Source organism: Coregonus clupeaformis, chromosome 16, assembly GCF_020615455.1.
Source record: "Coregonus clupeaformis isolate EN_2021a chromosome 16, ASM2061545v1, whole genome shotgun sequence".
Taxonomy (NCBI): domain Eukaryota; kingdom Metazoa; phylum Chordata; class Actinopteri; order Salmoniformes; family Salmonidae; genus Coregonus; species Coregonus clupeaformis.
Genome location: NC_059207.1, coordinates 2,823,007 through 2,844,529, shown reverse-complemented (window position 1 = coordinate 2,844,529; position 21,523 = coordinate 2,823,007). Strand labels below are relative to the sequence as shown.

General features: G+C 43.0%; 2 protein-coding genes across 3 annotated transcripts; one reads left to right on the top strand and one right to left on the bottom strand.

The window, feature by feature from the left end:
- The first annotated feature begins 293 nt into the window (after positions 1–293).
- On the top strand, positions 294–14,942 carry slc7a7 (solute carrier family 7 member 7). 2 transcript variants are annotated; one of them, XM_045225575.1, is made up of 11 exons: positions 294–396; positions 2,285–2,588; positions 4,550–5,209; positions 8,679–8,804; positions 10,657–10,801; positions 12,073–12,196; positions 12,397–12,500; positions 12,666–12,762; positions 13,182–13,331; positions 13,559–13,742; positions 14,075–14,942. In XM_045225575.1, the coding sequence occupies exons 3-11, from the start codon at positions 4,705–4,707 to the stop codon at positions 14,149–14,151; spliced, it is 1,512 nt and encodes a 503-aa protein (XP_045081510.1). In that variant the 5' UTR covers positions 294–396; positions 2,285–2,588; positions 4,550–4,704; the 3' UTR covers positions 14,152–14,942. The 2 variants fall into 2 exon arrangements, with proteins under 2 accessions (XP_045081510.1, XP_041740040.2); XM_041884106.2 differs by lacking the exon at positions 294–396 and adding an exon at positions 1,835–1,940.
- oxa1l (OXA1L mitochondrial inner membrane protein) lies at positions 14,074–20,546 on the bottom strand. Its single transcript, XM_041884647.2, has 10 exons — positions 20,409–20,546; positions 19,588–19,722; positions 18,887–19,163; positions 18,546–18,689; positions 18,318–18,403; positions 17,951–18,115; positions 17,583–17,687; positions 16,120–16,282; positions 15,874–15,954; positions 14,074–15,667 (listed from the first exon to the last, which is right to left on the bottom strand). Exons 1-10 carry the CDS (start codon positions 20,517–20,519, stop codon positions 15,522–15,524), a joined length of 1,413 nt encoding a protein of 470 aa, XP_041740581.2. The 5' UTR covers positions 20,520–20,546; the 3' UTR covers positions 14,074–15,521.
- Between the last annotated feature and the right edge of the window lie 977 nt (positions 20,547–21,523).

The window sequence follows — 21,523 nt, the reverse complement described above, 5'->3', positions numbered from 1 at the left end:
TCATCCCCCACCCCTATGCGACAGTGAGCGGGACATGGGGCAGCACACACAGAGACCTGGGCCAGCTGTCCCCAAAATGGCCGCCTTAATCCTCCAACCACCCTTACCACTAGCTGAGGCTCCCAAAACCATGACAACCGGTAACCAAGGAGAGGAATTTGGGAGCAGAAAGGGGAAAGAGACAAAGGGCTGAAAAGAAGCCATGTGTGAGAAGTTTGTCCACATGCGTTGGGAATGAGACAGAGACATGTCTCAATCAAAAAAGTGGAGTTTGAAAGTGATGCAGGGATGGTGGTTGGGTTTGAGAGGAAACGGGTGGAGTTGTCACACAAGTGTGGAGGGGGTACTTGATCAGCAAACTTTTGATGACATAGGCTACCTATAGATATTGATCAGGTGAGAAGGCTTTATTAATGTTAATGGTCAGCTAATATCTGTCTTTAATCAATTTATCATCAATGATCAGTGGTGGGAAAAGTATCCAATTGTCATACTTGAGTAAAAGTATAGATACCTTAATAGAAATTTACTCAAGTAAAAGTGAAAGTCACCCAGTAAAATACTACTTGAGTAAAAGTCTAAAAGTATTTGGTTCTAAATATACTTAACTATCAAAAGTAAATGTAATTGCTAAAATATACTTAAGTATCAAAGTAAAAGTATAAATCATTTCAAATTCCTTATATTAAGCAAAGCAGACGGCACCGTTTTCTTGTTTTGAAAATGTACGGATAGTCAGGGGCACACTCAGACATCAATTACAAATTATGCATTTGTGTTTAGTGAGTCTGCCAGATCAGGGGCAGTAAGGATTACCACGTGTTCTCTTGATAAGTGCGAATTTGACAATTTTCCTGTCCTGCTAAGCATTCAAAATGTAACAAGTACTTTTGGGTGTCATGGAAAATGTACGTAGTAAAAAGTACATTATTTTCTTTAGGAATGTAGTGAAGTAAAAGTAGTCATAAATATAAATAGTAAAGTACAGATACCCTCCAAAAAACACTTAAGTAGTACTTTAAAGTAGTTTTACTTAAGTACTTTACACCACTGTCAATGATCATGAATCACTTCAGATGAAGTGTCAAAATCATATTCCAAAACTAATGTTCATTGTTTAAATATCTAACTACATTCAGAACAAAGTTCAAAGTTCTGCCAATCATGAACACTGACTCATCACAAAAGCAGAGATACCACAATAAGCATAATTATGTTTTAGAGAGGGGAGCTAGCAACTGGAGGATTGCCAGTTTGAATCCCGGGTCTGACGGGAAAAATCTGTCAGGAAGTGAGCTGGCAACCGGAGGGTTGCTGGTATCAAATCCTAGATACCATTACCTGCAGTTGTGCCCTTGAGCAAGGCACTTAACCCCCTACAACAACAGCTCCCCGGGCACCCTCTCCAAAACCTGTATGTGTATGTATGTGTGTCTTTCGGAGGGGTTGGGTTAAAAGCAGAAGTCAAATTTCAGTTGGAACATCAAAGTGATCTTAATATTAAATGCTAAAACCGTTAATTTGTCAATTTTGAGGAATTGGAGGTGTGTAGCAAATTATGACCACAAGACGGGGCTGTGTAACCTATTTTGGGGTTTCCGCATCAATTCCAATGATTCAATGCAGATAGCTCCTCATGGCTTCATCATAAATCAAGATTGTTAACTATATGATTCAATAATAATATAGTGGTTTCAAATATGATCACATGGCACATACAATAAGTTAGGATAGTGATGAAAAATTCTAAGTGACTTCGAGTCCTCAACATCCTTTGAATCATAATTGAATCATTTCTTAGAGTGATTCATCATTCATTTGATTCCCATGCTGCTTCCTACTGTGCCAGATTATTGACGATGACGAGCAAAGAAACATCAACAACAACATCAATGCCTAACATAATAGCCCAAAACTAAAGCAAGCATCACCATCAACAGGTAGGCTAAAACAAGAACTAAAGGGTCATGTTGACTTTAATTGCTACAGCAGAAAGTATGCGTTAACTTGTGTTACAGTATTGCTTCCGTTCCTTTCCTCGCCCTAACCTGGGCTTGAACCAAGGTCCCTCTAAAATGCTACTAGCGCGCACGCTAAACCAGCCATTTCACACCGGTTACACTTGTTAATAGCCCCGTAAACGTGATCAGGCCTGTTAATGCATTATTAATCAATTTGATGGGAAACAATTAATTTGACAGCGAAATCCATTATCAGAACATAGTGGCATTATAAACTCAGTCCCTCCATCTCCCTCCTCTTCTTCCCCCTGTCTCCTTGGTAGCTGCTGGGACAGAAAACAGAAATTGGTCAGCTGATCAGCTGTGTACCTTCAGACTCCGGTAGGAGAGCGAACAGGGTGGCTGAAGTCAAGTCAGAGCAGAGGACGCGGCGTGACGGACAGAAAGGGAAGGGCATCAGTTGAGAGCGCACAGAGATATTTCGATCACTTTGTTACAATAGTGAGTACAACAATGAGGGATGACATGAACGTGCTATAAAAAGCTGCCACATAGGCTTTCGAGAAGAAGAGCTGGAGGACACCCAAGGGAAGGAAGCCAAGTTCAACTATAGCGCATCTGGAGAAGGTAAGACCCCTGAATTAATTGGCATGTAACCTAACTAACCTACTGTAGCAATGCAGGGTTTTACATTTCTATTATATCTTTCAAATACAGAGACTGTAGTTTGGCTGTAATTGTACATTTTACTATCTGTTCAAAATATGTTTTTCTTTCAGGAGCTATCATTACATTACAGATGGACTTCCAATGGCATTCCTATGTAGCTAATGGTCATCAATAAAACGTGCTGTGTCAACTCTGCAGCTTTAACAGCTCTGCAATGAATAAGCTCTGAGTTGGCCAAATGATTGCTGCCAACTTGTCATACTGAATAGTTTATTTCTAGTTTTGAGAGCGAGAGAGAAGAATAGAGAGAGAGAGAGAGAGAGAGAGAGAGAGAGAGAGAGAGAGAGTATGTGGTATAGATACATTTCAGGAAGGATACAGCAACCTTGAGTGGTATATGATAGTCTCTTTGAGGAGCCTACTTATCAGTGCCTGCTTGGACCTTGTACCTCACTTCCAGGACCTCTCTACTTTTGAACGTCTCCTGCCCTTTGTAATCACATGCAGGGACTAGGCTATCTACTGTCCTCCGTCGTAATCACTCTTTCTTTTGAACTGAACTCACATGCCAGGGGTATCTATCTGCACTACTTCTCCATCTCTCCCCTTCTCCCCCACCCCGTCTCATCCCTACCACGGACTGTGTAGCCTACGTCTACTGTATCCATTTGAGCTCTCTGTTCCTGGTGTTTATGATGTAAGATTGATTAATGTGATCAGACCTGTTTTTACTTGCTGTGTCAGGAGGACGATGCTCTGTCCCTGTGATATGATATGACCGCCTATAATTGACCTGTTGTTTTGTATTGTGATTGATTTTCTCCAGAGCCACACAGATCTATAGATTATATGACTCTGATTCGCTCTCTGTCTCACACTCATTCACTCCCACCTGTTTTATCTCATTGTTTTGCTCTTCTGATAGTATCAGTGTTCTTTTTCTACCTATTGGTCAATTTGTCTGTCTACTTCATTGCTCTCTTTATCTCTACCAGTCTACTGTTAAGGTTTGCCTCTGTTCTAATTTTTGGTTTTATTCAGTGTTCCGGGTTGTTCTATCATCCCCTGTCTTGCTCTACTGGCCAAGCACTGTTCGTCCAATCAGCATTATTGTTCATTACAACACCGTTTCATTGTCTATTTATATGTTTTTCAATCAACTCCCTCCCCTAACCTACAGGGATCCCCAAAACAACTTATCTTGTACCAGGAATAGCCATTAAGTAGCTGGGGCCCCTGCCCTGTCCCCTCTCTCACACAGAGAAGTGTGTGTGTGTGTGTGTATGTGACAAACTGTAGCTAGCCCAGGACCCCTGCCCGGCCCTGTCCCCTCACTCAGAGAGAGCAGGGTTGTTTTGTTCATGTGCTGTATGTCCTGACTGAGCATGTGTGAAATACTGCAGCTGGATGTGCACTAAGCTGCATTAACACAGCATGTGTCTAGTCATTCAAACTCCATACATGCTGCTGAAGGTAATGAACTTTGAAAAACATGTGAGGCTTCGGTTCAGCATGCGGTTGACTCCTAGCAACGCTTGGTGTGTGTATGTGACTGTAGAATAGTTACAGTAAAAATACTAAAAAGATCACATTGGCACTCAGTGACAGCCGGTAACGAACGTTACAGTGTTATCAGGCCTGTGTGCCTCTCTCTCTCACTCTGTCAATACACTTAAGCTTAAAAGTCAATTTACCGAAACCCCTAATGGCTCTCAAATTGCCATCTGTGAAACCCAGTTCAATAACCAACAGCGTGTGTGTGTGTGTCTGTTAACATTTGTGAATTGTTAAGTATCATACAAACAAACATTTATGTACAAAAATAAAAATAACTGACAGTGCCATTTGATGACAGCTTGGTTTCCATGGCAACACCAACACACTCTCTTATAAGACTTGTATGTCTCTTTCCTCCACAGATGTCAGAGGGACCCTCATAGCTGGGAAACCACTTTACCTCAGCTCTTATAACCAATCCTCTCCACCAACTGACTGATTGACAGCCACCTGGTCCAATCACTGCTGCTCACTTCCCCACATCCCCTCTCCAATCACCAACCTCCCCTCCACCACAATGGCGTCCTACAGCCCCGCCCCCACACAAGCACACGCCACCAACGGCGGGTCACCCTCGCTGAAGTCGGGCAGCTCGGGGGGCGACAACGATTCCATGAAGCTGAAGAAGGAGATCTCTCTCCTGAACGGCGTGTGTCTCATCGTGGGCAACATGATCGGCTCGGGCATCTTCGTCTCGCCTAAAGGCGTCTTAATCTATAGCGCCTCCTACGGGCTGTCACTGGTAGTGTGGACCATCGGCGGTATCTTCTCTGTGTTCGGGGCCTTATGTTATGCTGAGCTGGGGACCACCATCACCAAGTCAGGGGCCAGTTATGCTTACATCCTGGAGGCCTTCGGAGGGTTCCTGGCGTTCATCAGGCTCTGGACGTCCCTGTTGATCATAGAGCCCACCAGCCAGGCAGTCATAGCCATCACCTTCTCCAACTACATGGTGCAGCCCGTCTTCCCTACCTGCATAGCACCCTATCTGGCTAACCGCATGTTGGCAGCGGCCTGTATATGTGAGTATTTTATAGTCATTGTGTATGGGGGGTTGTTGTTTGTGTGTTGGTGCAATACTGTTCCACTGTCTCTACTATGGCTAGGGCCCTGAGTTTTTCCTAACCACTGGAACTGATCAGGAAAAACTTGGGGCCCCAACCATAGTATGGGCAAGGACTTTGCATACAGACAGTGTGTGTGTGCGTGTGCGTGTGTGTGTTCACAGTCCCATTTGTGCTAAATGGGGATGTATGGGTTTATGTGCCTCTCTTTGTGGAAAAAGGGGGGAACAGAAACTACATGACGGCATACCCACGTCAGCACCTCAGCAACAGAAGGGAACACTAGAAAGGTTGAAAGAGGAACAGCGAGGGGAGGACAGAGACAACAGACTACAACACGTGCTTCCTGTCTAAAAGACAGAAGATAGGGGAAAGGAGAATCTACTCAACTTTTGAAAACGTCTGTGTGTCTCATCTTATCACATGACCTGACCAGATAAAACTGCAAGCATAGCCCATGACTCATGACAATAGTGTACTGTAAATTGATAATTTATAAACCAAGGGAGGCAAGGATGAAAAGAGATGAGTAAGGTAATATGTAGAGAGAGGAGGGGAGGGAGTGTTGAGACATGGATATAGTTCTTACAGATTAGTAGAAAACTGGACCTCAGCACAACCACTAATAGTTATATTATTCTTGTGGTCATTAGTAGGTAAAGTATAAGACAGACTACTGGAACAGATCGATAGAACACATAGAACATAAACAACAGGATGGAACCCTGGGTCAAGTAGACAGAAGTTTGGGACAGATACAGAATACCACTACTACAGCAACCAGATAGAACACTGTTACAATACTTACTAAAACGGATAGGCCTGAGATAAGCCTTCTCCTTCAAGTTCCAAAAAATTACTCAAGTAATAAATATCACTCAATCATCTAATTACAATCCCTACACACCAACATCCACACACACACACATAGATAAACAATGCTTTGAGGACTGTGAATGTGCTGATAGCTGCTAGTTAGAAAGGTAAAAGTCATTTCTACTTCAAGACTCTGAGTCTTGAAGCATGGCAGCTCAGCATGACAAAGAAGTGAACCATAACCACAGATCTAGGATCTGATTTCTCTGCACCCCATCCTTACCTTAACCTTCAAGTGGATGGAAAAATACCTGATCCTGTATCAGTGGTTACAGGCGTTAGGCGACTTCAACAGCCAATGAGAAGACCAGAAACACCCCCAGGTAGAAATGAACTATTACCACAGATCTAGGATCAGATTACCCTACTGTCAACCCCAACCTTAACCATCAGGCAGATGGAAAAATACCTTTATCAGTGGTTAGGAGTTCTCCGTACACTATAGGACTGCGCCCATACATGGCAGACGTCAATCTTCCCCTTATTTTGACAGTCTATGGTCTCCCCTCACATCTGGTCCAGATCTAGACGATCCAACTGGACCAACCTGATCTACACCCTCCCACCCTTCTAGCCTTTCACTGTCAATACAACCACGCCTTGGACATCTGTGTGGCCAGCTACACTCTGTCAGTCATCTGTTAGTCCAGATCACTCACTGTCTCGGGTCTGGGCGGTGTGATATGATATGTTTAACCTTTTACTGTAGTGGGCTAAATCAGGGTCACACACAGTGTTTCTTAGTAGTCTTAAACACATCTACTTTGAAACAAAAGTCTACACCTCACATACAGTACATGGTTATGGGCTTAACAGAAAGAAGACACCTGTACCATGTCAGATATAGAGTTGAAATGTATTACATTTTGTGTTTGCATCCCAATATTACACTTTGTATACATCACAGAAGACTGAAATACACTACATGACCAAAATGTGGACACCTGCTTGTCAAACATCTCATTCCAAAATCATGGGCATTAATATGGAGTTGGTCCCCCCCCCTTGGGAGATGGTGTTATGGTTCTCCAGATGTGTTTATAGCTGTATATGTGTGTCAGCTGAAGTTTATTTTTTACCATGAACATGCACTTGAGTTAATCATTTAAGCAAACACTGTATGGTAGATGACATTATGGCTGCTTTTCATTAATGCATGAAAATATTGCTGAGGAGCATTTTGAGTATATCAGAGGCTCACTAAACATGATGTAAGATATATAGTGTGCGTCTAAAATGGCACCCTATTCCCTATGTAGTACAATAATTTTAATCAGACCCGGGCTCTGGTCAAAAGTAGTGTACTACATAGGGAATAGGGTGCCATTTGGGATGCAGCCATATTGAAAGGAGGGATACATTGAATACATATTCAATCTCAGTGAATGGGAGGACAGTAATGATTCAGACTGGACCATCCTATGACTATATCTCCATGTAGGTTTATGAACTTGAAGGAACAAACACTGATAAGGAGAGAGAGAGAGAGAGAGAGATAAGGTGAACTGGAAAACATGTTTTCTTAAAACTGGGGGAGCAGTGTACTACAAGGACAAAGTTAGGAACTCAGTCTGTATCTGTCAGTTGGTCGATTGGTCAGTCAGTGTGTCAGTCAGTCAGTGTGTCAGTCAGTCAGCCAGTCTGTATTTGTCAGTAAGCTAGTCAGTCAGCCAGTCTGTATTTGTCAGTAAGCTAGTCAGTCTGTATTTGTCAGTAAGCTAGTCAGTCAGCCAGTCTGTATTTGTCAGTAAGCTAGTCAGTCAGTCAGCCAGTCTGTATTTGTCAGTAAGCTAGTCAGTCAGCCAGTCTGTATTTGTCAGTAAGCTAGTCAGTCAGGCAGTCTGTATTTGTCAGTAAGCTAGTCAGTCAGCCAGTCTGTATTTGTCAGTAAGCTTGTCAGTCAGTCAGCCAGTCTGTATTTGTCAGTAAGCTAGTCAGTCAGCCAGTCTGTATTTGTCAGTAAGCTAGTCAGTCAGGCAGTCTGTATTTGTCAGTAAGCTAGTCAGTCAGACAGTCAGTGTGTATTTGTCGGTCAGTCAGCCAGGAAGCTAGACAGTCAGTCAGTATGTTAGTATTTTGACTAATGTTTTGTAGAGGTCTTTAAATAACCTCAAGGAGTGCACTTTATCTGTCTGCTCTCCCCCCCCCTTTCTTTTTTCTTTCTTCTTTTTTTCTTCCTCCTCTCTACATGTCTCTCTCTATGTGCTGCACTCTGCTCTTTCTCTCAGAGGAAAACAACTGTTTGGACTGCTGCAGTCAGCAGCCTCATTTCCTCAAGCTACGCATACTCTAAAACTAGAACACACGCACACACGTCAGCGTAGTGGCCAATCAGAGTCCAGACTTGCTCATCCACAGGGCATTCTGACTCTCAGGGAACCCCTTATGTAGATAGATAAGCCTATACTGAGGTAAAATGATGTTGCAATAGTAGACAGCCACACAATGCACTGTGTGTGTGTGTGTGTGTGTGTGTCTGAGTGTGTGTGTGTCTCTCTTTCTCTCACTCTGCAGTAACATGTAGATCTAAAGGTCTGTGTTTCCCCCACAGGTTTGCTGACCTTTGTGAACTGTGCCTATGTGAAGTGGGGGACGCGTGTTCAGGACTTCTTCACCTATGCTAAGGTCATCGCTCTCATCGCTGTCATCATCACCGGCCTGGTCAAGATAGGCCAAGGTACCGATGCCAGGATGTTTCACACGCAATACAAATAATAAATCGTACAAATATTCACCCATCCATCCACTATACGGAACATTCACAGACACATATATGCACACTGAACACTCTGACATGTTCCTTCGCATACATTTATTTGACATACCTTACATACAGTGGGGGAAAAAAGTATTTAGTCAGCCACCAATTGTGCAAGTTCTCCCACTTAAAAAGATGAGAGAGGCCTGTAATTTTCATCATAGGTACACGTCAACTATGATAGACAAATTGAGAAAAAAAAATCCAGAAAATCACATTGTAGGATTTTTTATGAATTTATTTGCAAATTATGGTGGAAAATAAGTATTTGGTCACCTAGAAACAAGCAAAATTTCTGGCTCTCACAGACCTGTAACTTCTTCTTTAAGAGGCTCCTCTGTCCTCCACTCGTTACCTGTATTAATGGCACCTCTTTGAACTTGTTATCAGTATAAAAGACACCTGTCCACAACCTCAAACAGTCACACTCCAAACTCCACTATGGCCAAGACCAAAGAGCTGTCAAAGGACACCAGAAACAAAATTGTAGACCTGCACCAGGCTGGGAAGACTGAATCTGCAATAGGTAAGCAGCTTGGTTTGAAGAAATCAACTGTGGGAGCAATTATTAGGAAATGGAAGACATACAAGACCACTGATAATCTCCCTCGATCTGGGGCTCCACGCAAGATCTCACCCCGTGGGGTCAAAATGATCACAAGAACGGTGAGCAAAAATCCCAGAACCACACGGGGGGACCTAGTGAATGACCTGCAGAGAGCTGGGACCAAAGTAACAAAGCCTACCATCAGTAACACACTACGCCGCCAGGGACTCAAATCCTGCAGTGCCAGACGTGTCCCCCTGCTTAAGCCAGTACATGTCCAGGCCCGTCTGAAGTTTGCTAGAGTGCATTTGGATGATCCAGAAGAGGACTGGGAGAATGTCATATGGTCAGATGAAACCAAAATATAACTTTTTGGTAAAAACTAAACTCGTCGTGTTTGGAGGACAAAGAATGCTGAGTTGCATCCAAAGAACACCATACCTACTGTGAAGCATGTGGGTGGAAACATCATGCTTTGGTGCTGTTTTTCTGCAAAGGGACCAGGACGACTGATCCGTGTAAAGGAAAGAATGAATGGGGCCATGTATCGTGAGATTCTGAGTGAAAACCTCCTTACATCAGCAAGGGCATTGAAGATGAAACGTGGCTGGGTCTTTCAGCATGACAATGATCCCAAACACACCGCCCGGGCAACGAAGGAGTGGCTTCGTAAGAAGCATTTCAAGGTCCTGGAGTGGCCTAGCCAGTCTCCAGATCTCAACCCCATAGAAAATCTTTGGAGGGAGTTGAAAGTCCGTGTTGCCCAGCGACAGCTCCAAAACATCACTGCTCTAGAGGAGATCTGCATGGAGGAATGGGCCAAAATACCAGCAACAGTGTGTGAAAACTTTGTGAAGACTTACAGAAAACGTTTGACCTGTGTCATTGCCAACAAAGGGTATATAACAAAGTATTGAGAAACTTTTGTTATTGACCAAATACTTACTTTCCACCATCATTTGCAAATAAATTCATTAAAAATCCTACAATGTGATTATCTGGATTATTTTTTCTAATTTTGTCTGTCATAGTTGACGTGTACCTATGACGAAAATTACAGGCCTCTCTCATCTTTTTAAGTGGGAGAACTTGCACAATTGGTGGCTGACTAAATACTTTTTTCCCCCACTGTATTTATGTTATATTGACATACATTAATTTGCAGCAGTTAGTGTATGCATTTATGTACATGTTATAATACAGGATCATGTGTGTGTTCCTCAGGTCAGACACAGAACTTTGAGGGCATGTTTGAGGGCTCGACGACGGATCCAGGAGACATAGCTCTGGCCCTTTACTCTGCTCTGTTCTCTTACTCTGGATGGGACACACTCAACTTCGTCACTGAGGAGATCAAAAACCCAGAGAGGTTAGGGGGAAAAAGAGGGAGGGCATGATAAAGGTACCAGTGGGCAAAGGGTTAACTCTCTGTAAGGAATAAGGAGTAGTGACGGAGTAGAGGACAGGTAGCAATGAGAGTATAGTGAATGGATGCTTAGAGATATGGAAGGAGTAAAGGCAGTGTTGGAAAAAGTACCCAACTGTCATACTTGAGTAAAAGTAAAGATACCTTAATAGAAAATGACTCAAGTGAAAGTCACCCAGTAAAATACTACTTGAGTAAAAGTCTAAAAGTATTTGGTTTTAAATATACTTAAGTATCAAAAGTAAATGTTATTGCAAAAATATACTTAAGTATCAAAAGGAAAAGTATAAATCATTTCTAAATGCTTATATTAAGCAAACCAGAAGGCACAATTTTCTTGTTCTTTTTATTTACGGATAGCCAGGGGAACACTACAACACGCAGACATAATTTACAAATGAAACATGTGTTTAGTGATTCCGCCAGATCAGAGGCAGTAGGGATGACCAGGGATGTTCTCTTGATAAGTGTGTGAATTGGACCATTTTCCTGACCTGCTAAGCATTGAAAATGTAACTAATACTTTTGGGGGTCAGGGAAAATGTATGGAGTAAAAAGTACATACTTTTTTAGTGAAGTAAAAGTTGTCAAAAATATGTATAGTAAAGAAAAGTACAGATACCCCAAAAAACGACTTAAGTAGTACTTGAAAGTTTTTTACTTAAGTACTTTACACCACTGAGTAAAGGGATGAGAGGGCATAGGTGTAGAATGAAGGGAAGACTTGAGAGAGGATGCGAGTATAATAAGGAGAGGGGTAGAAGTATGTAGGAATATATGGAGTGGTTGTGATTAGTAGAGAAGGTACAGTAATAGTGATTGATGAGGCAAGGATGGGGGGTATGGAGAGGGATAACATACTGACTGAATGGGTAGTCAGATGTTTTAGGCGGGGGAAGGCGAGTGGCTCCTCTCCTCCTGAGGGAAGGATTCTTCTGAGCCCTTGACTCTGATTCACACACCTAAACACTGATGAAATAGAGCAAGACAGACGTGATTGGTTCACAAGCTACTTCCAGGAGTTCTCAGGCAGATTATGTGACAAGCACACCCCACCTCCTCCCTCTGCTCCTCCACCTCAACTCTTGACCCGTTCACTCATGGAGAATCCCGGATGTATCCGAGACACTGAACTGTTTTCATACTTGCCTTGTTGTTTTCTAAATCTAAGTGTCTCTCTGTCTCTCCCTGGTGTTTGTTTGTGTGAACTACAGGAACCTGCCCCTGGCCATCGCCATCTCCATGCCCATCGTCACGGTGATCTATATCCTGACCAATGTTGCCTACTACACTGTGCTGCCCATTCCTGCCATCCTGGACAGTGACGCTGTGGCTGTGGTAAGTTCACTTCTGATAGAAATATGATTCCCTATCCTGATCTACATGACAGCATAAAGTCTGTTCTATACAGTATGTCAGATGTATACAATTCTATCTGCAGCATCATCCCATTGAATAAGCCCTAAATTACTTTGTCATAGGATGTACTGTAAGTGTTTTGAATTGGTCTAATATAAGATCTGTTTTTATTCCCCCAGACGTTTGCAGACCAGGTGTTTGGAGTGATGAACTGGACCATCCCTCTGGCGGTGGCTCTCTCCTGCTTCGGAGGACTCAACGCTTCTATCCTGGCTGCCTCCAGGTGAATTAGAATGACATTACTGATACTACTCTTCTGTCATTATCCCCTCCATCATCCTTACTGTTATCACTGATCCTCTCCTCCTTATTGACCAACACACGATAACCCTGCGTGTGTAGCTGGTGCAGTGAGGTGGGTGTGACAAGTGTGTGGGTGTTCCTGCAGGCTGTTCTTCGTGGGCTCCAGGGAGGGCCATCTCCCAGACTACCTCTGCATGATCCACGTCACCCGCTACACCCCCATCCCCGCACTGCTCTTCAACGTCAGTCATCCCGCAAAACCACTGTCTCTCTCTGTGTGGGTGGGGGTGTGGGTGTCTGTCTGTGTTGAACAATGTACATTTCCATTGTCTTATGAGTCGTTTTCATTGTTCAGTTTTGTATTTGTCCGAGTTCTGTGTCAACGTTCTGTTTCTGCGTCTACCAAACATTCGGACCCCATTGTTATGTCTGCCTCAGGGTTCCGTCTGTCCCAGAAATGTGTCTGCCTGTCTCAGCATTCCTTTATTTTAACCCAGTGTTCTGTCTGCCTTAAAGTTCCGTCTGTCTGCCTTCTCAGCATACTTTTTGTCTGTTTATCCCTGTAGTGTTTTCTCTCCCTCTTTCTACAGTTTCTATGAAATATAGAGTTTCTATCAGCATGTACAGTATATTGACATAGTGCTGTTGCTCCATATTAAAGGGTGCCATGGCTCTGGTCTACCTGTGTGTGGAGGACATCTTTAAACTGATCAACTACTACAGCTTCAGCTACTGGTTCTTTGTGGGCCTGTCTATCCTGGGACAGCTGTACCTGCGCTGGAAACAGCCAGACAGAGTCAGACCCCTCAAGGTAACACAATCGTCCACATCTTTAACACCAATAGACTCAACACAAAACACTGTAGCCTATAGACACATTCAAATGCAAACTTCCCATTGGTGTTGTAATGTCTGAAACGTTCATACTGAAACTCACAATACAGTTTTGAATGTATGATTTCTTTCACTGTTTGACGTCAATACCGTTTGATAGTTGTGACATAACTCTTCTTCTCTCTCTCTCTCTCCCTCCCTCAGCTCAGTCTGTTCTTCCCGATCATCTTCTGTTTCTGCACTGTGTTCCTAGTGGTGGTTCCCATCTACAGTGACACTATCAACTCTCTGATTGGCATCGGTATCGCCCTATCAGGGGTCCCCGTCTACTTCCTGTGTATCTACACTCCCGCCACCAAAAGGCCCATGTGGCTCCGCAGGTTCTTTGGTAAGAATCAGATTGTTTGAGTTTAGGATAGGGTTGCACAAATCTGGTGACTTTCCCCAAATTCCCAGGGTTTCTGGAAAATCCTGGGGAATCTACCAAACCAGGATTTCTGGAAAATCTGGGAACTTTGGGGAAATTACTGGAATTTTACGACCCTAGTTTGGCATGACATGAGTTGCGAGTAGGTAGGTATATTATTTTGTACGCCTAGAAAAAATAATCTACATTCTTCAACCAAACTGCACTTCTCATGCTATTGCTAGTGTCAGTACATTAATGATGGATTTAATGGGTAGATCTCTCATCCTCTCTCTCTCTCTCTTTCCCTCTAGCCAACTTTGGTCTGTTGATTCAGAAGGTGTGCTATTCTGTTGTGACTGAGTTGGATGTCATAGAAAAGTTGGAGTGAAGGACGCACAAAACACCTCCTGGCCATTATCTCCCTCAGCCACAGGCTGCAAATCAGATGGCTGATTCAAACGGCAGCCATTCATTGGATCATATCTCTGGCCAACCAATCATCACCATGATATGTTAATGTTCATTGGACGATGGGGTCGTTCTACGGCCAGGGTGACACTCCAGTTGCCTCTGACATCACAGAGGACGTTCCACATACACACACTCCAGAAGAATCAATACTAAACCATTCCTGTGCCTTAATGTTTTACTCAAATACTGATATTTATGCTGCGTTTGCACAGGCAGCCCAATTCTGATCTTTTTCCACTAATTGGTCTTTTGACCAATCAGATCAGCTCTTTTGCTGTTAATTGGGCAAAATATCAGAATGGGGCTGCCTTTGTAAACACAGCCAGATAGAGGCATAAGTCTACTGATACCTGTGAAGTGGCATAAATAAAATGTAATTATTGAATAACAAAAAAATAGATACTGAAGACACGTAGGAAAGAAATATAATTACTGAGGGTTAATTTGTTGTATGTGGGTAGGTAGGAGATAATCATTGAAACAGAGCACTGCTGACAATAAAGGTTGTCTTCACCTGTAGTGAAGACTATTAGGACAGTAGAATGTAGAATACAGGTAGCACTAGCCACTATTTTTTTGTATCCTATGTAAATGTCTGTTCCACCTGAAGCTTTTAAGATCTTTGTGAAGCAAAGGAGGAGGGGGTTGGTTGAGTCGATGAATAGTAGTTGACTGTATTTATAATAAATTACTTATAGAAATTTTAAATGACTGACATTTTTTCATCTAAATTCCCACCATGGATGAGTAGAACACAGACAGTAGTTGTAACCAGAGCCATATATAGAAATCGGCCAGGTTTTAGAATGGCTGCCTTTATTTTGTAAATGTTTTTTATGTAACAATATGAGACCGCCGACGACAATTCCCTATCCAAGTCTGTGTACTGTGTTGTGGTGTCAACAAATTCCATATCTGCTTTAACGTCTTAGGTTTTGAAAACTACCAGAAATAAACCGCACAACGGGGAAGGGTCAATTTTATATATATATATATATATATATATATATATATATATATATATATATATATATATTGACTCTGGTTGTAACAATTCCATTGCAGTCATTCCAATGGATATAATCAACAATACGATTTAATGTTTTCAAATCAGAATTCAGGTTGTCATAATGTACACAGACGTTATAAGGCAACAGAAGTTTGCTCTTTATTTAGAATACATTTATAACGACATACCCTCTGCGCCCATGTCCTGTCTACCAATCCCTCTCTCAATAAATATGCACACATAATTCATTGGCCCTTCAAACTGTCCATCACGCTTCTTCAACCAATAGTCTCCTCCCATGGCCTCTTCTTACCATCGGTTGCTGGGGATGCTTGTTTTGCTTTGGCTGACTTGGTTGCTGTTGCTGTAATGGATGGTGTCGACTGTTGTAGAGGGTTGTGAGTGAAGGTCTGCCTCAATGGACCTAGTTGAAGAGGAAAGATATTAGGCAAAATGAAAAGAAATCCACTAAAGTATTCACAGACAAACAGAAGCATATTTCTAGATTTATCAAAGAGGATGTTAAAACATTCCATTTAGGAATAAAGTCAAATACAGTAAATGTAAAAAATGATATAGATTCTAAGAAAGGGGTTGTGGTGGGGTAAAAAAGGCACCAGTGTCTCTTACCTTTTGATGCAATATCCAGGTGGTTCTTGATCCTCCTTTCTCTCTCCTCCAACTGCTGGGCAAGCTGAGCGTTCTTCCAGCCTATAGGAGGGACAGATAACCATGTTTTAAAAGGGGGAAAGAGGAGAATGTGTGTCAGAGTGAGAGTGAAAATAAATGAAAGAGAGAAAAATAAAGAGAGAGAGGCAGAGAAAGATTTTCACAGGTGACTCCATGACACATCCCCACCAGTCCTACCACACCCACCCTTCTTGATGGTCTTGATGAAGCCGTCGTTCTGGGGCAGGGCGGAGGCCGGGTGTTCGATCCTCTCTGGGATCCTCAGCTTCTGTCTGACCAGGGGGTGTTTGAGCAGGGCCACCTGGGCCAGGGAGAAGCAGTTGGACGTCATCCAGTACGTAAACACTGCCTGGGGGCGGGGGGGACAGAGAGAAGAGGAACATATATGTCAATCAATCAAATCAATGACATTTCTACATATGCATTTGTCACAAAGTGCTTTTATAGTAATCCCCCGGCCTAGACCGGGGAAGAGCGAGAGGAGAGAGAAAGAGTACAAGCCTTCACAGGTCCAAAATGACCCGTTCTGAAATAGACCTGGGGCTTTTCCACCCAGACCCGGTATGCATAAATTATTCAGAACGGACCAAAGGACAACTACACCCGTTCTGTATAGACCTGGTTGGATCCAGACCCGGTCCAATCCGAGTGAAGGTAGCAGCAGAAAAGGCTATATCTAAGCTACTTTATTAACTGGAGCTGATAAAGTGTAAGGGAGAGGAGGTAGAGAGAGGTGCCGCTCTGGCAGGGGCCGTGCTTCGTGTGTTTGTAGGCTACTGTGAGTGAGCGAGTAACATGGGGAACCGGGAGGAGGGAGGGAGAGACAGCAACCAAACCGACTCGCGCTATAGTAGACTAATAGCTACCATAGCTAGGTTATTTATCATCAAATATAATTACGTAGTACCTGTCTTGACTGCATCAAACCGGGAAAAGCTAGTTAAGCTAGCTAGCTAGGCTAAATGAGGCTGCATGCGCCTTCTCGTCCTACACAGTTACAAACAACAACTCTTCCATTCAGAATATTAAGTAGCAGCCTACCTGTTAGCTCTTGGTCGTTGTAGCCTATCCTTCTCCTTTAACTTTTAATTCAGTCATTTTAATTCCATCTTCCATTGATTAGATATCTCCTAACTTTTGCCACACATGGAGGCTCTATGACTGTAGCCTATTACCACTTTGATGACTTCTGATTGGCCAACAACAAGCTACACACGCCACTCTCCTGAAAAGCAAGAGCAGCAGCATAAATCTCTCTCTTTCTCTCACTGACTCTCTTGGATAATATAATAATATAATATGCCATTTAGCAGACGCTTTTATCCAAAGCGACTTACAGTCGTGCGTGCATACATTTTTGTGTATGGGTGGTCCCGGGGATCGAACCCACTACCTTGGCGTTACAAGCGCCGTGCTCTACCAGCTGAGCTACAGCGGATCTGTACGGGTCCTTCCGGACACGTCAGTTAAAATTACCCGAGACCTATGACAATCATATCGGATCCGACATTATTTACAATATTGGATACGGACCCTCTCGGGTATTTGGGTACAGGTGGATCCGTGAACACCACTAAGAGAGAGTAGTAAGACAGAGTGAGAGATCGAGAGAAAGAAAGGGAGATGGGGAGAGAAATTGAGAGACTGACCGTGGGGAAGTTAATGGTGAGAGGCAGGATGACGAAGGGCATGATTCTGAACACTGTCTTCATGGCTTTCAGGTTAGGGTTGTCCACACCTGACTCTGCCCCCAACTGAGGAGAAGACAGGCAAACAGACAACATGTAGGTGTTATTTAGGCTCAATACTGTTATTCCAATGTAAATACAATGTAATCAGTGACAACATTATTCAAATTCTCACATGATTCAATAAAACATTATTTTAAAAAATTGTCATCATTGTCCATTTGACAGCTCATTTTTCAGGGTCAATACAGCTGGCCTCTAAAATCATCAACTGACTACTAGCAAAGACTTCAGCTTTCCTAGTAGACGAAGCAACACCATTATCCTACCTCCAGTATAGCAAACATGGTCCCGGTCACAGCAATGGGGAGGATGTAGAAAGGGTCTGCTGCTGTGAGGTCTAAGAACCACAAGCAACCTCCTGTCTGCATACTGGGGACAGGGAGGTAGGACATCTTTCTGAGAGCGATGAAGAAGGAGATGAAGACTGGAGTCTGGAACGGAGGAGAGGGAGATAGAGAGGGGGTAGAGACAGAGAGAGGTGTGATTCCTATCACGCCATGAAGACGGAGATACTACAGATGGATTTTTAAAAAACATCAATGTATTGATTGTTTCAGTAGAACATACTAGTGTTCTGGATTTAAACTGACTAAACCAGAGAGAGCGAGAGAGAGAGACAGAGCTGTAACTTACCTGCACCAGAGGGACCAGGAAGCCACGGAGGGGGTTGACGTCATGTTTCTTCTGGAACATGGTCAGGTCAGAGTACGCCTTAGCAACTAGGAGACACACAGACATATTACCTTGAAACTGAGGGAGACGTCACACACTAAACCTGATATTGAGTTGCAATATGACATGAAAGGAGGAGTTACATAGTGGATAAACAATGAGTTGAGGAAAGAAAGAGAGAAGACTAACAGTCAAACTTGTTTCCGCTCTGTTTGGCCTCGTTCATCTTGTTGGTGAGTTTAGTCATCTCTGGCATAACGTTGTTCAGCTTAGCTGCCTCCCTCTGACCCTTCACAATGACCGGGAACACCATGATGCGAGCCAGCACTGTGCCTGGGGTGTGTGTGTGTGTTTTAGTGTGTTTGTAGGAGAGAAAGAAAAATGGACATAAGAAAACTCTGAATATATACCAAAAGCCTCTTACAACCAAATATCTCTCTGTGAATAGCGGACTGAAGTCTAGTGACTTTAATAAGCTAGACAGGTTGAGGCAAACCACAGTGAGAGTTCTGATGATGAGGGTGCCTCACCTACAACAATGGCTCCCCACCACGGCATCCCAATGTCCACATGCATGAACTCCAGTAGGTTCTGGACCAGGCCAACAGGAGTGGCGCTCCCAAGGCCCAGCTCTGATAGGCTCAGCTCTGCTCCCGCCCCCTGCAGAACATCCACTGCGGTTGGTGCAGCCTCTAACACCTGGTCGGCGATTGGCTGCGTGATTATAGGCGCGGGGTCAACGACGACAGGGCTGGCAATGGATGCTTCCAGCACTGGAGTTGCCGTAGGAATACTTTCACTTGTGATCTGAAAATATAACATAGCTTTTATTTTATATGGTGGTAATCATCTCTTTCACACACCAGGTAGAAGGATTTCCAAAAGGACAGAACAAACTATTATCCCAGAGGAAGTGTCTTGGATTTTGACCAAATGCATAAACTCTCCAGGCAATTTATCAAGGTGTAACAACCAGAGCATCCTCTGGTGTAATGTTCTAAAATACTTCACTGGTGTTGTTCCTGCCTGACTACATTGCAGACGCCTGCCAGATCTCACAACGCTTGAATAGGTGTTTAAACTCTCAGCTTTCCACATCATATGATATAGCAACGTGATCCCCGACTGCAGTCAATGATGTTGCACACAACCATTTGTTGATGTAAAGCAACGTCTGTAATGTAGTCAGGCAGGAACGCCACCACTGTATTGTAGATTGACACTGACTCACCTGTGAGCTGTTGTGCCTGACGGACACTGCACTGACCAATAATAACCTTCCATTGTGACGTCGACCGAGAACAGCTCTAGTTGTAGGACTCCTGCATTCTACTACTGTGTGAAGATGGGATCTCTGTAGAAACCTCTGTTTAGAAGGGGGGCACAATAACATGAATGACCTACAGTACATTAACAACAACTGCATGTTACAATCCTCAGATGAAGATACACTACTACTTTCTGGTACACTTTACTGTGTGGCTTATTGCAGGATAGGTTGTCTTTGACAATGCAGCAGCAATTGCACCAGAGTCAATAGACTTACATATTTCTAGCCAAGAAAGCTGTATTGTGGTTTGTAACACAAATCTCAAGAAATATGTTGACTTGGTGGCTGATGAAGGCTCATACACAACGTTATTGCTTGCTTGTCATTAACATGTTTACATTTCATTGTTAGGTGTTATCAAGGCTGTATCGTTCATAGACAGCTAGCTAGTTACTGGCTGAAATGGGAATGCTAACGTTGCTACCAGATAACTAGCTAGCATGTCATACATTGACTGTCTGGACATGTCAACTTGTGTATGTTAGACAGGTGACCCGAACAGCTATCAACAATTTTGTATGCATACATGCGAACAACCTTTTATCCTGATTCTTGTGTGAAGCATGTAGCTAGATTTTGATACGAATGCTAATTCACTTGCTAACTAGCTAACGTTAGCTGGACATTTTCAAAGTCACAGGCATGCGCTTGGCGTGCTGTTTAGAATCACTGTTACTGCTTGCTGCCAGACAAACACACGAATTCAAGAGCACAAGTCAAACCTGGTTCCATCTCTCTGTAAATGAAGGGTTGCCTGCACTTGGTATTCCACTTGGTCTTAAAAAACATCTCGTTAGACAACCCGGAGTCACCCCACTCCTGATCGCAGCCATGTTGGAATTGGTAGTGGGGATTTTTTTTTGTTGGTACTTCTTCTTCGTCTTCTTCTTCGTCTTCTTCTTCTTCTTCTTCTTCAATGAGGTTTAACGGCGGTTGGCATCCACTTTGTTACATTACCGACACCTACTAGACTGGAGTACAACTCCCTTATATTTTGCTTGAAAAATAAAATAAAATAAAATAAAGAAATACCCTACCATCTAACACTACACTCACAAATTCAAAAATATTATTAATAATTAACACCACCCTTCTCCACTATTTAAATATATTCATTCCTACCTCATGCCCTCAACCTGAAATGATGGGACATCACCACTTAACACTCCCTGTAACTCTTCTGATGTCAAGTCTCGCACACCCAAATACCTCTCTGCAGCTGCCACCACAACCTTCATTTTCTTTGACTTACGTTCCATCCCTGCAGTACAATTAATGACCATTGCTATAAACGCTAAAAAGCCAATCTTACTGAAACATATATCACTTGTTGGCCTATCCCTCTGTACTGGTACATATCTACTACTCTCACCACTCCCCCCCTTGACCCCTCTTCCTCTACTTCCTTCACTGCCTCAGCATATGACAACTTCTTCACTGCTCTTACCCTGGAAACCTCAACCTGCTTCTCTCGCACGGGACATTTCTGATCTCCAGCCCCATGGCCACCCCTACAATTAGCACATACCACTACTTTCCCCAATGCTACACATTCCTTTGTCTCATGCCCTTCTGCACACAAATGTTGGTACGGAAAGCGTAAATGGTCTTACCAAGTTCGTATTATCCGAAAACGCATTTTAATATAAATTGAAACTAGCTAGTAGGCCTATATTTTATTAACACAAAACCCATGTAGGCCGATATGGATTGTACTGTTAAAGGGGCAATCCGCAGTTGCTACATCTATTTTTCGATTTATACATGAATGATATGTAGCCATTGATTCTTGAGAATATAACTTATAAATGCCTCATGAGTTTATTTTAACTGTTGT

Excerpts from the sequence above, each read along its gene's own strand:
- oxa1l (XM_041884647.2), bottom strand. The coding sequence starts at position 20,519 with ATGGCTGCGATCAGGAGTGGGGTGACTCCGGGTTGTCTAACGAGATGT. Across the intron at positions 19,723-20,408 it reads TTACAGAGAGATGGAACCAG|AGGTTTCTACAGAGATCCCA; the intron begins GTTTGACTTGTG and ends CCTTCTAAACAG. Across the intron at positions 18,116-18,317 it reads TCCTGGTCCCTCTGGTGCAG|ACTCCAGTCTTCATCTCCTT; the intron begins GTAAGTTACAGC and ends CCTCCGTTCCAG.
- slc7a7 (XM_045225575.1), top strand. The coding sequence starts at position 4,705 with ATGGCGTCCTACAGCCCCGCCCCCACACAAGCACACGCCACCAACGGC. Across the intron at positions 12,501-12,665 it reads TCTATCCTGGCTGCCTCCAG|GCTGTTCTTCGTGGGCTCCA; the intron begins GTGAATTAGAAT and ends GTGTTCCTGCAG. Across the intron at positions 12,763-13,181 it reads TCCCCGCACTGCTCTTCAAC|GGTGCCATGGCTCTGGTCTA; the intron begins GTCAGTCATCCC and ends TCCATATTAAAG.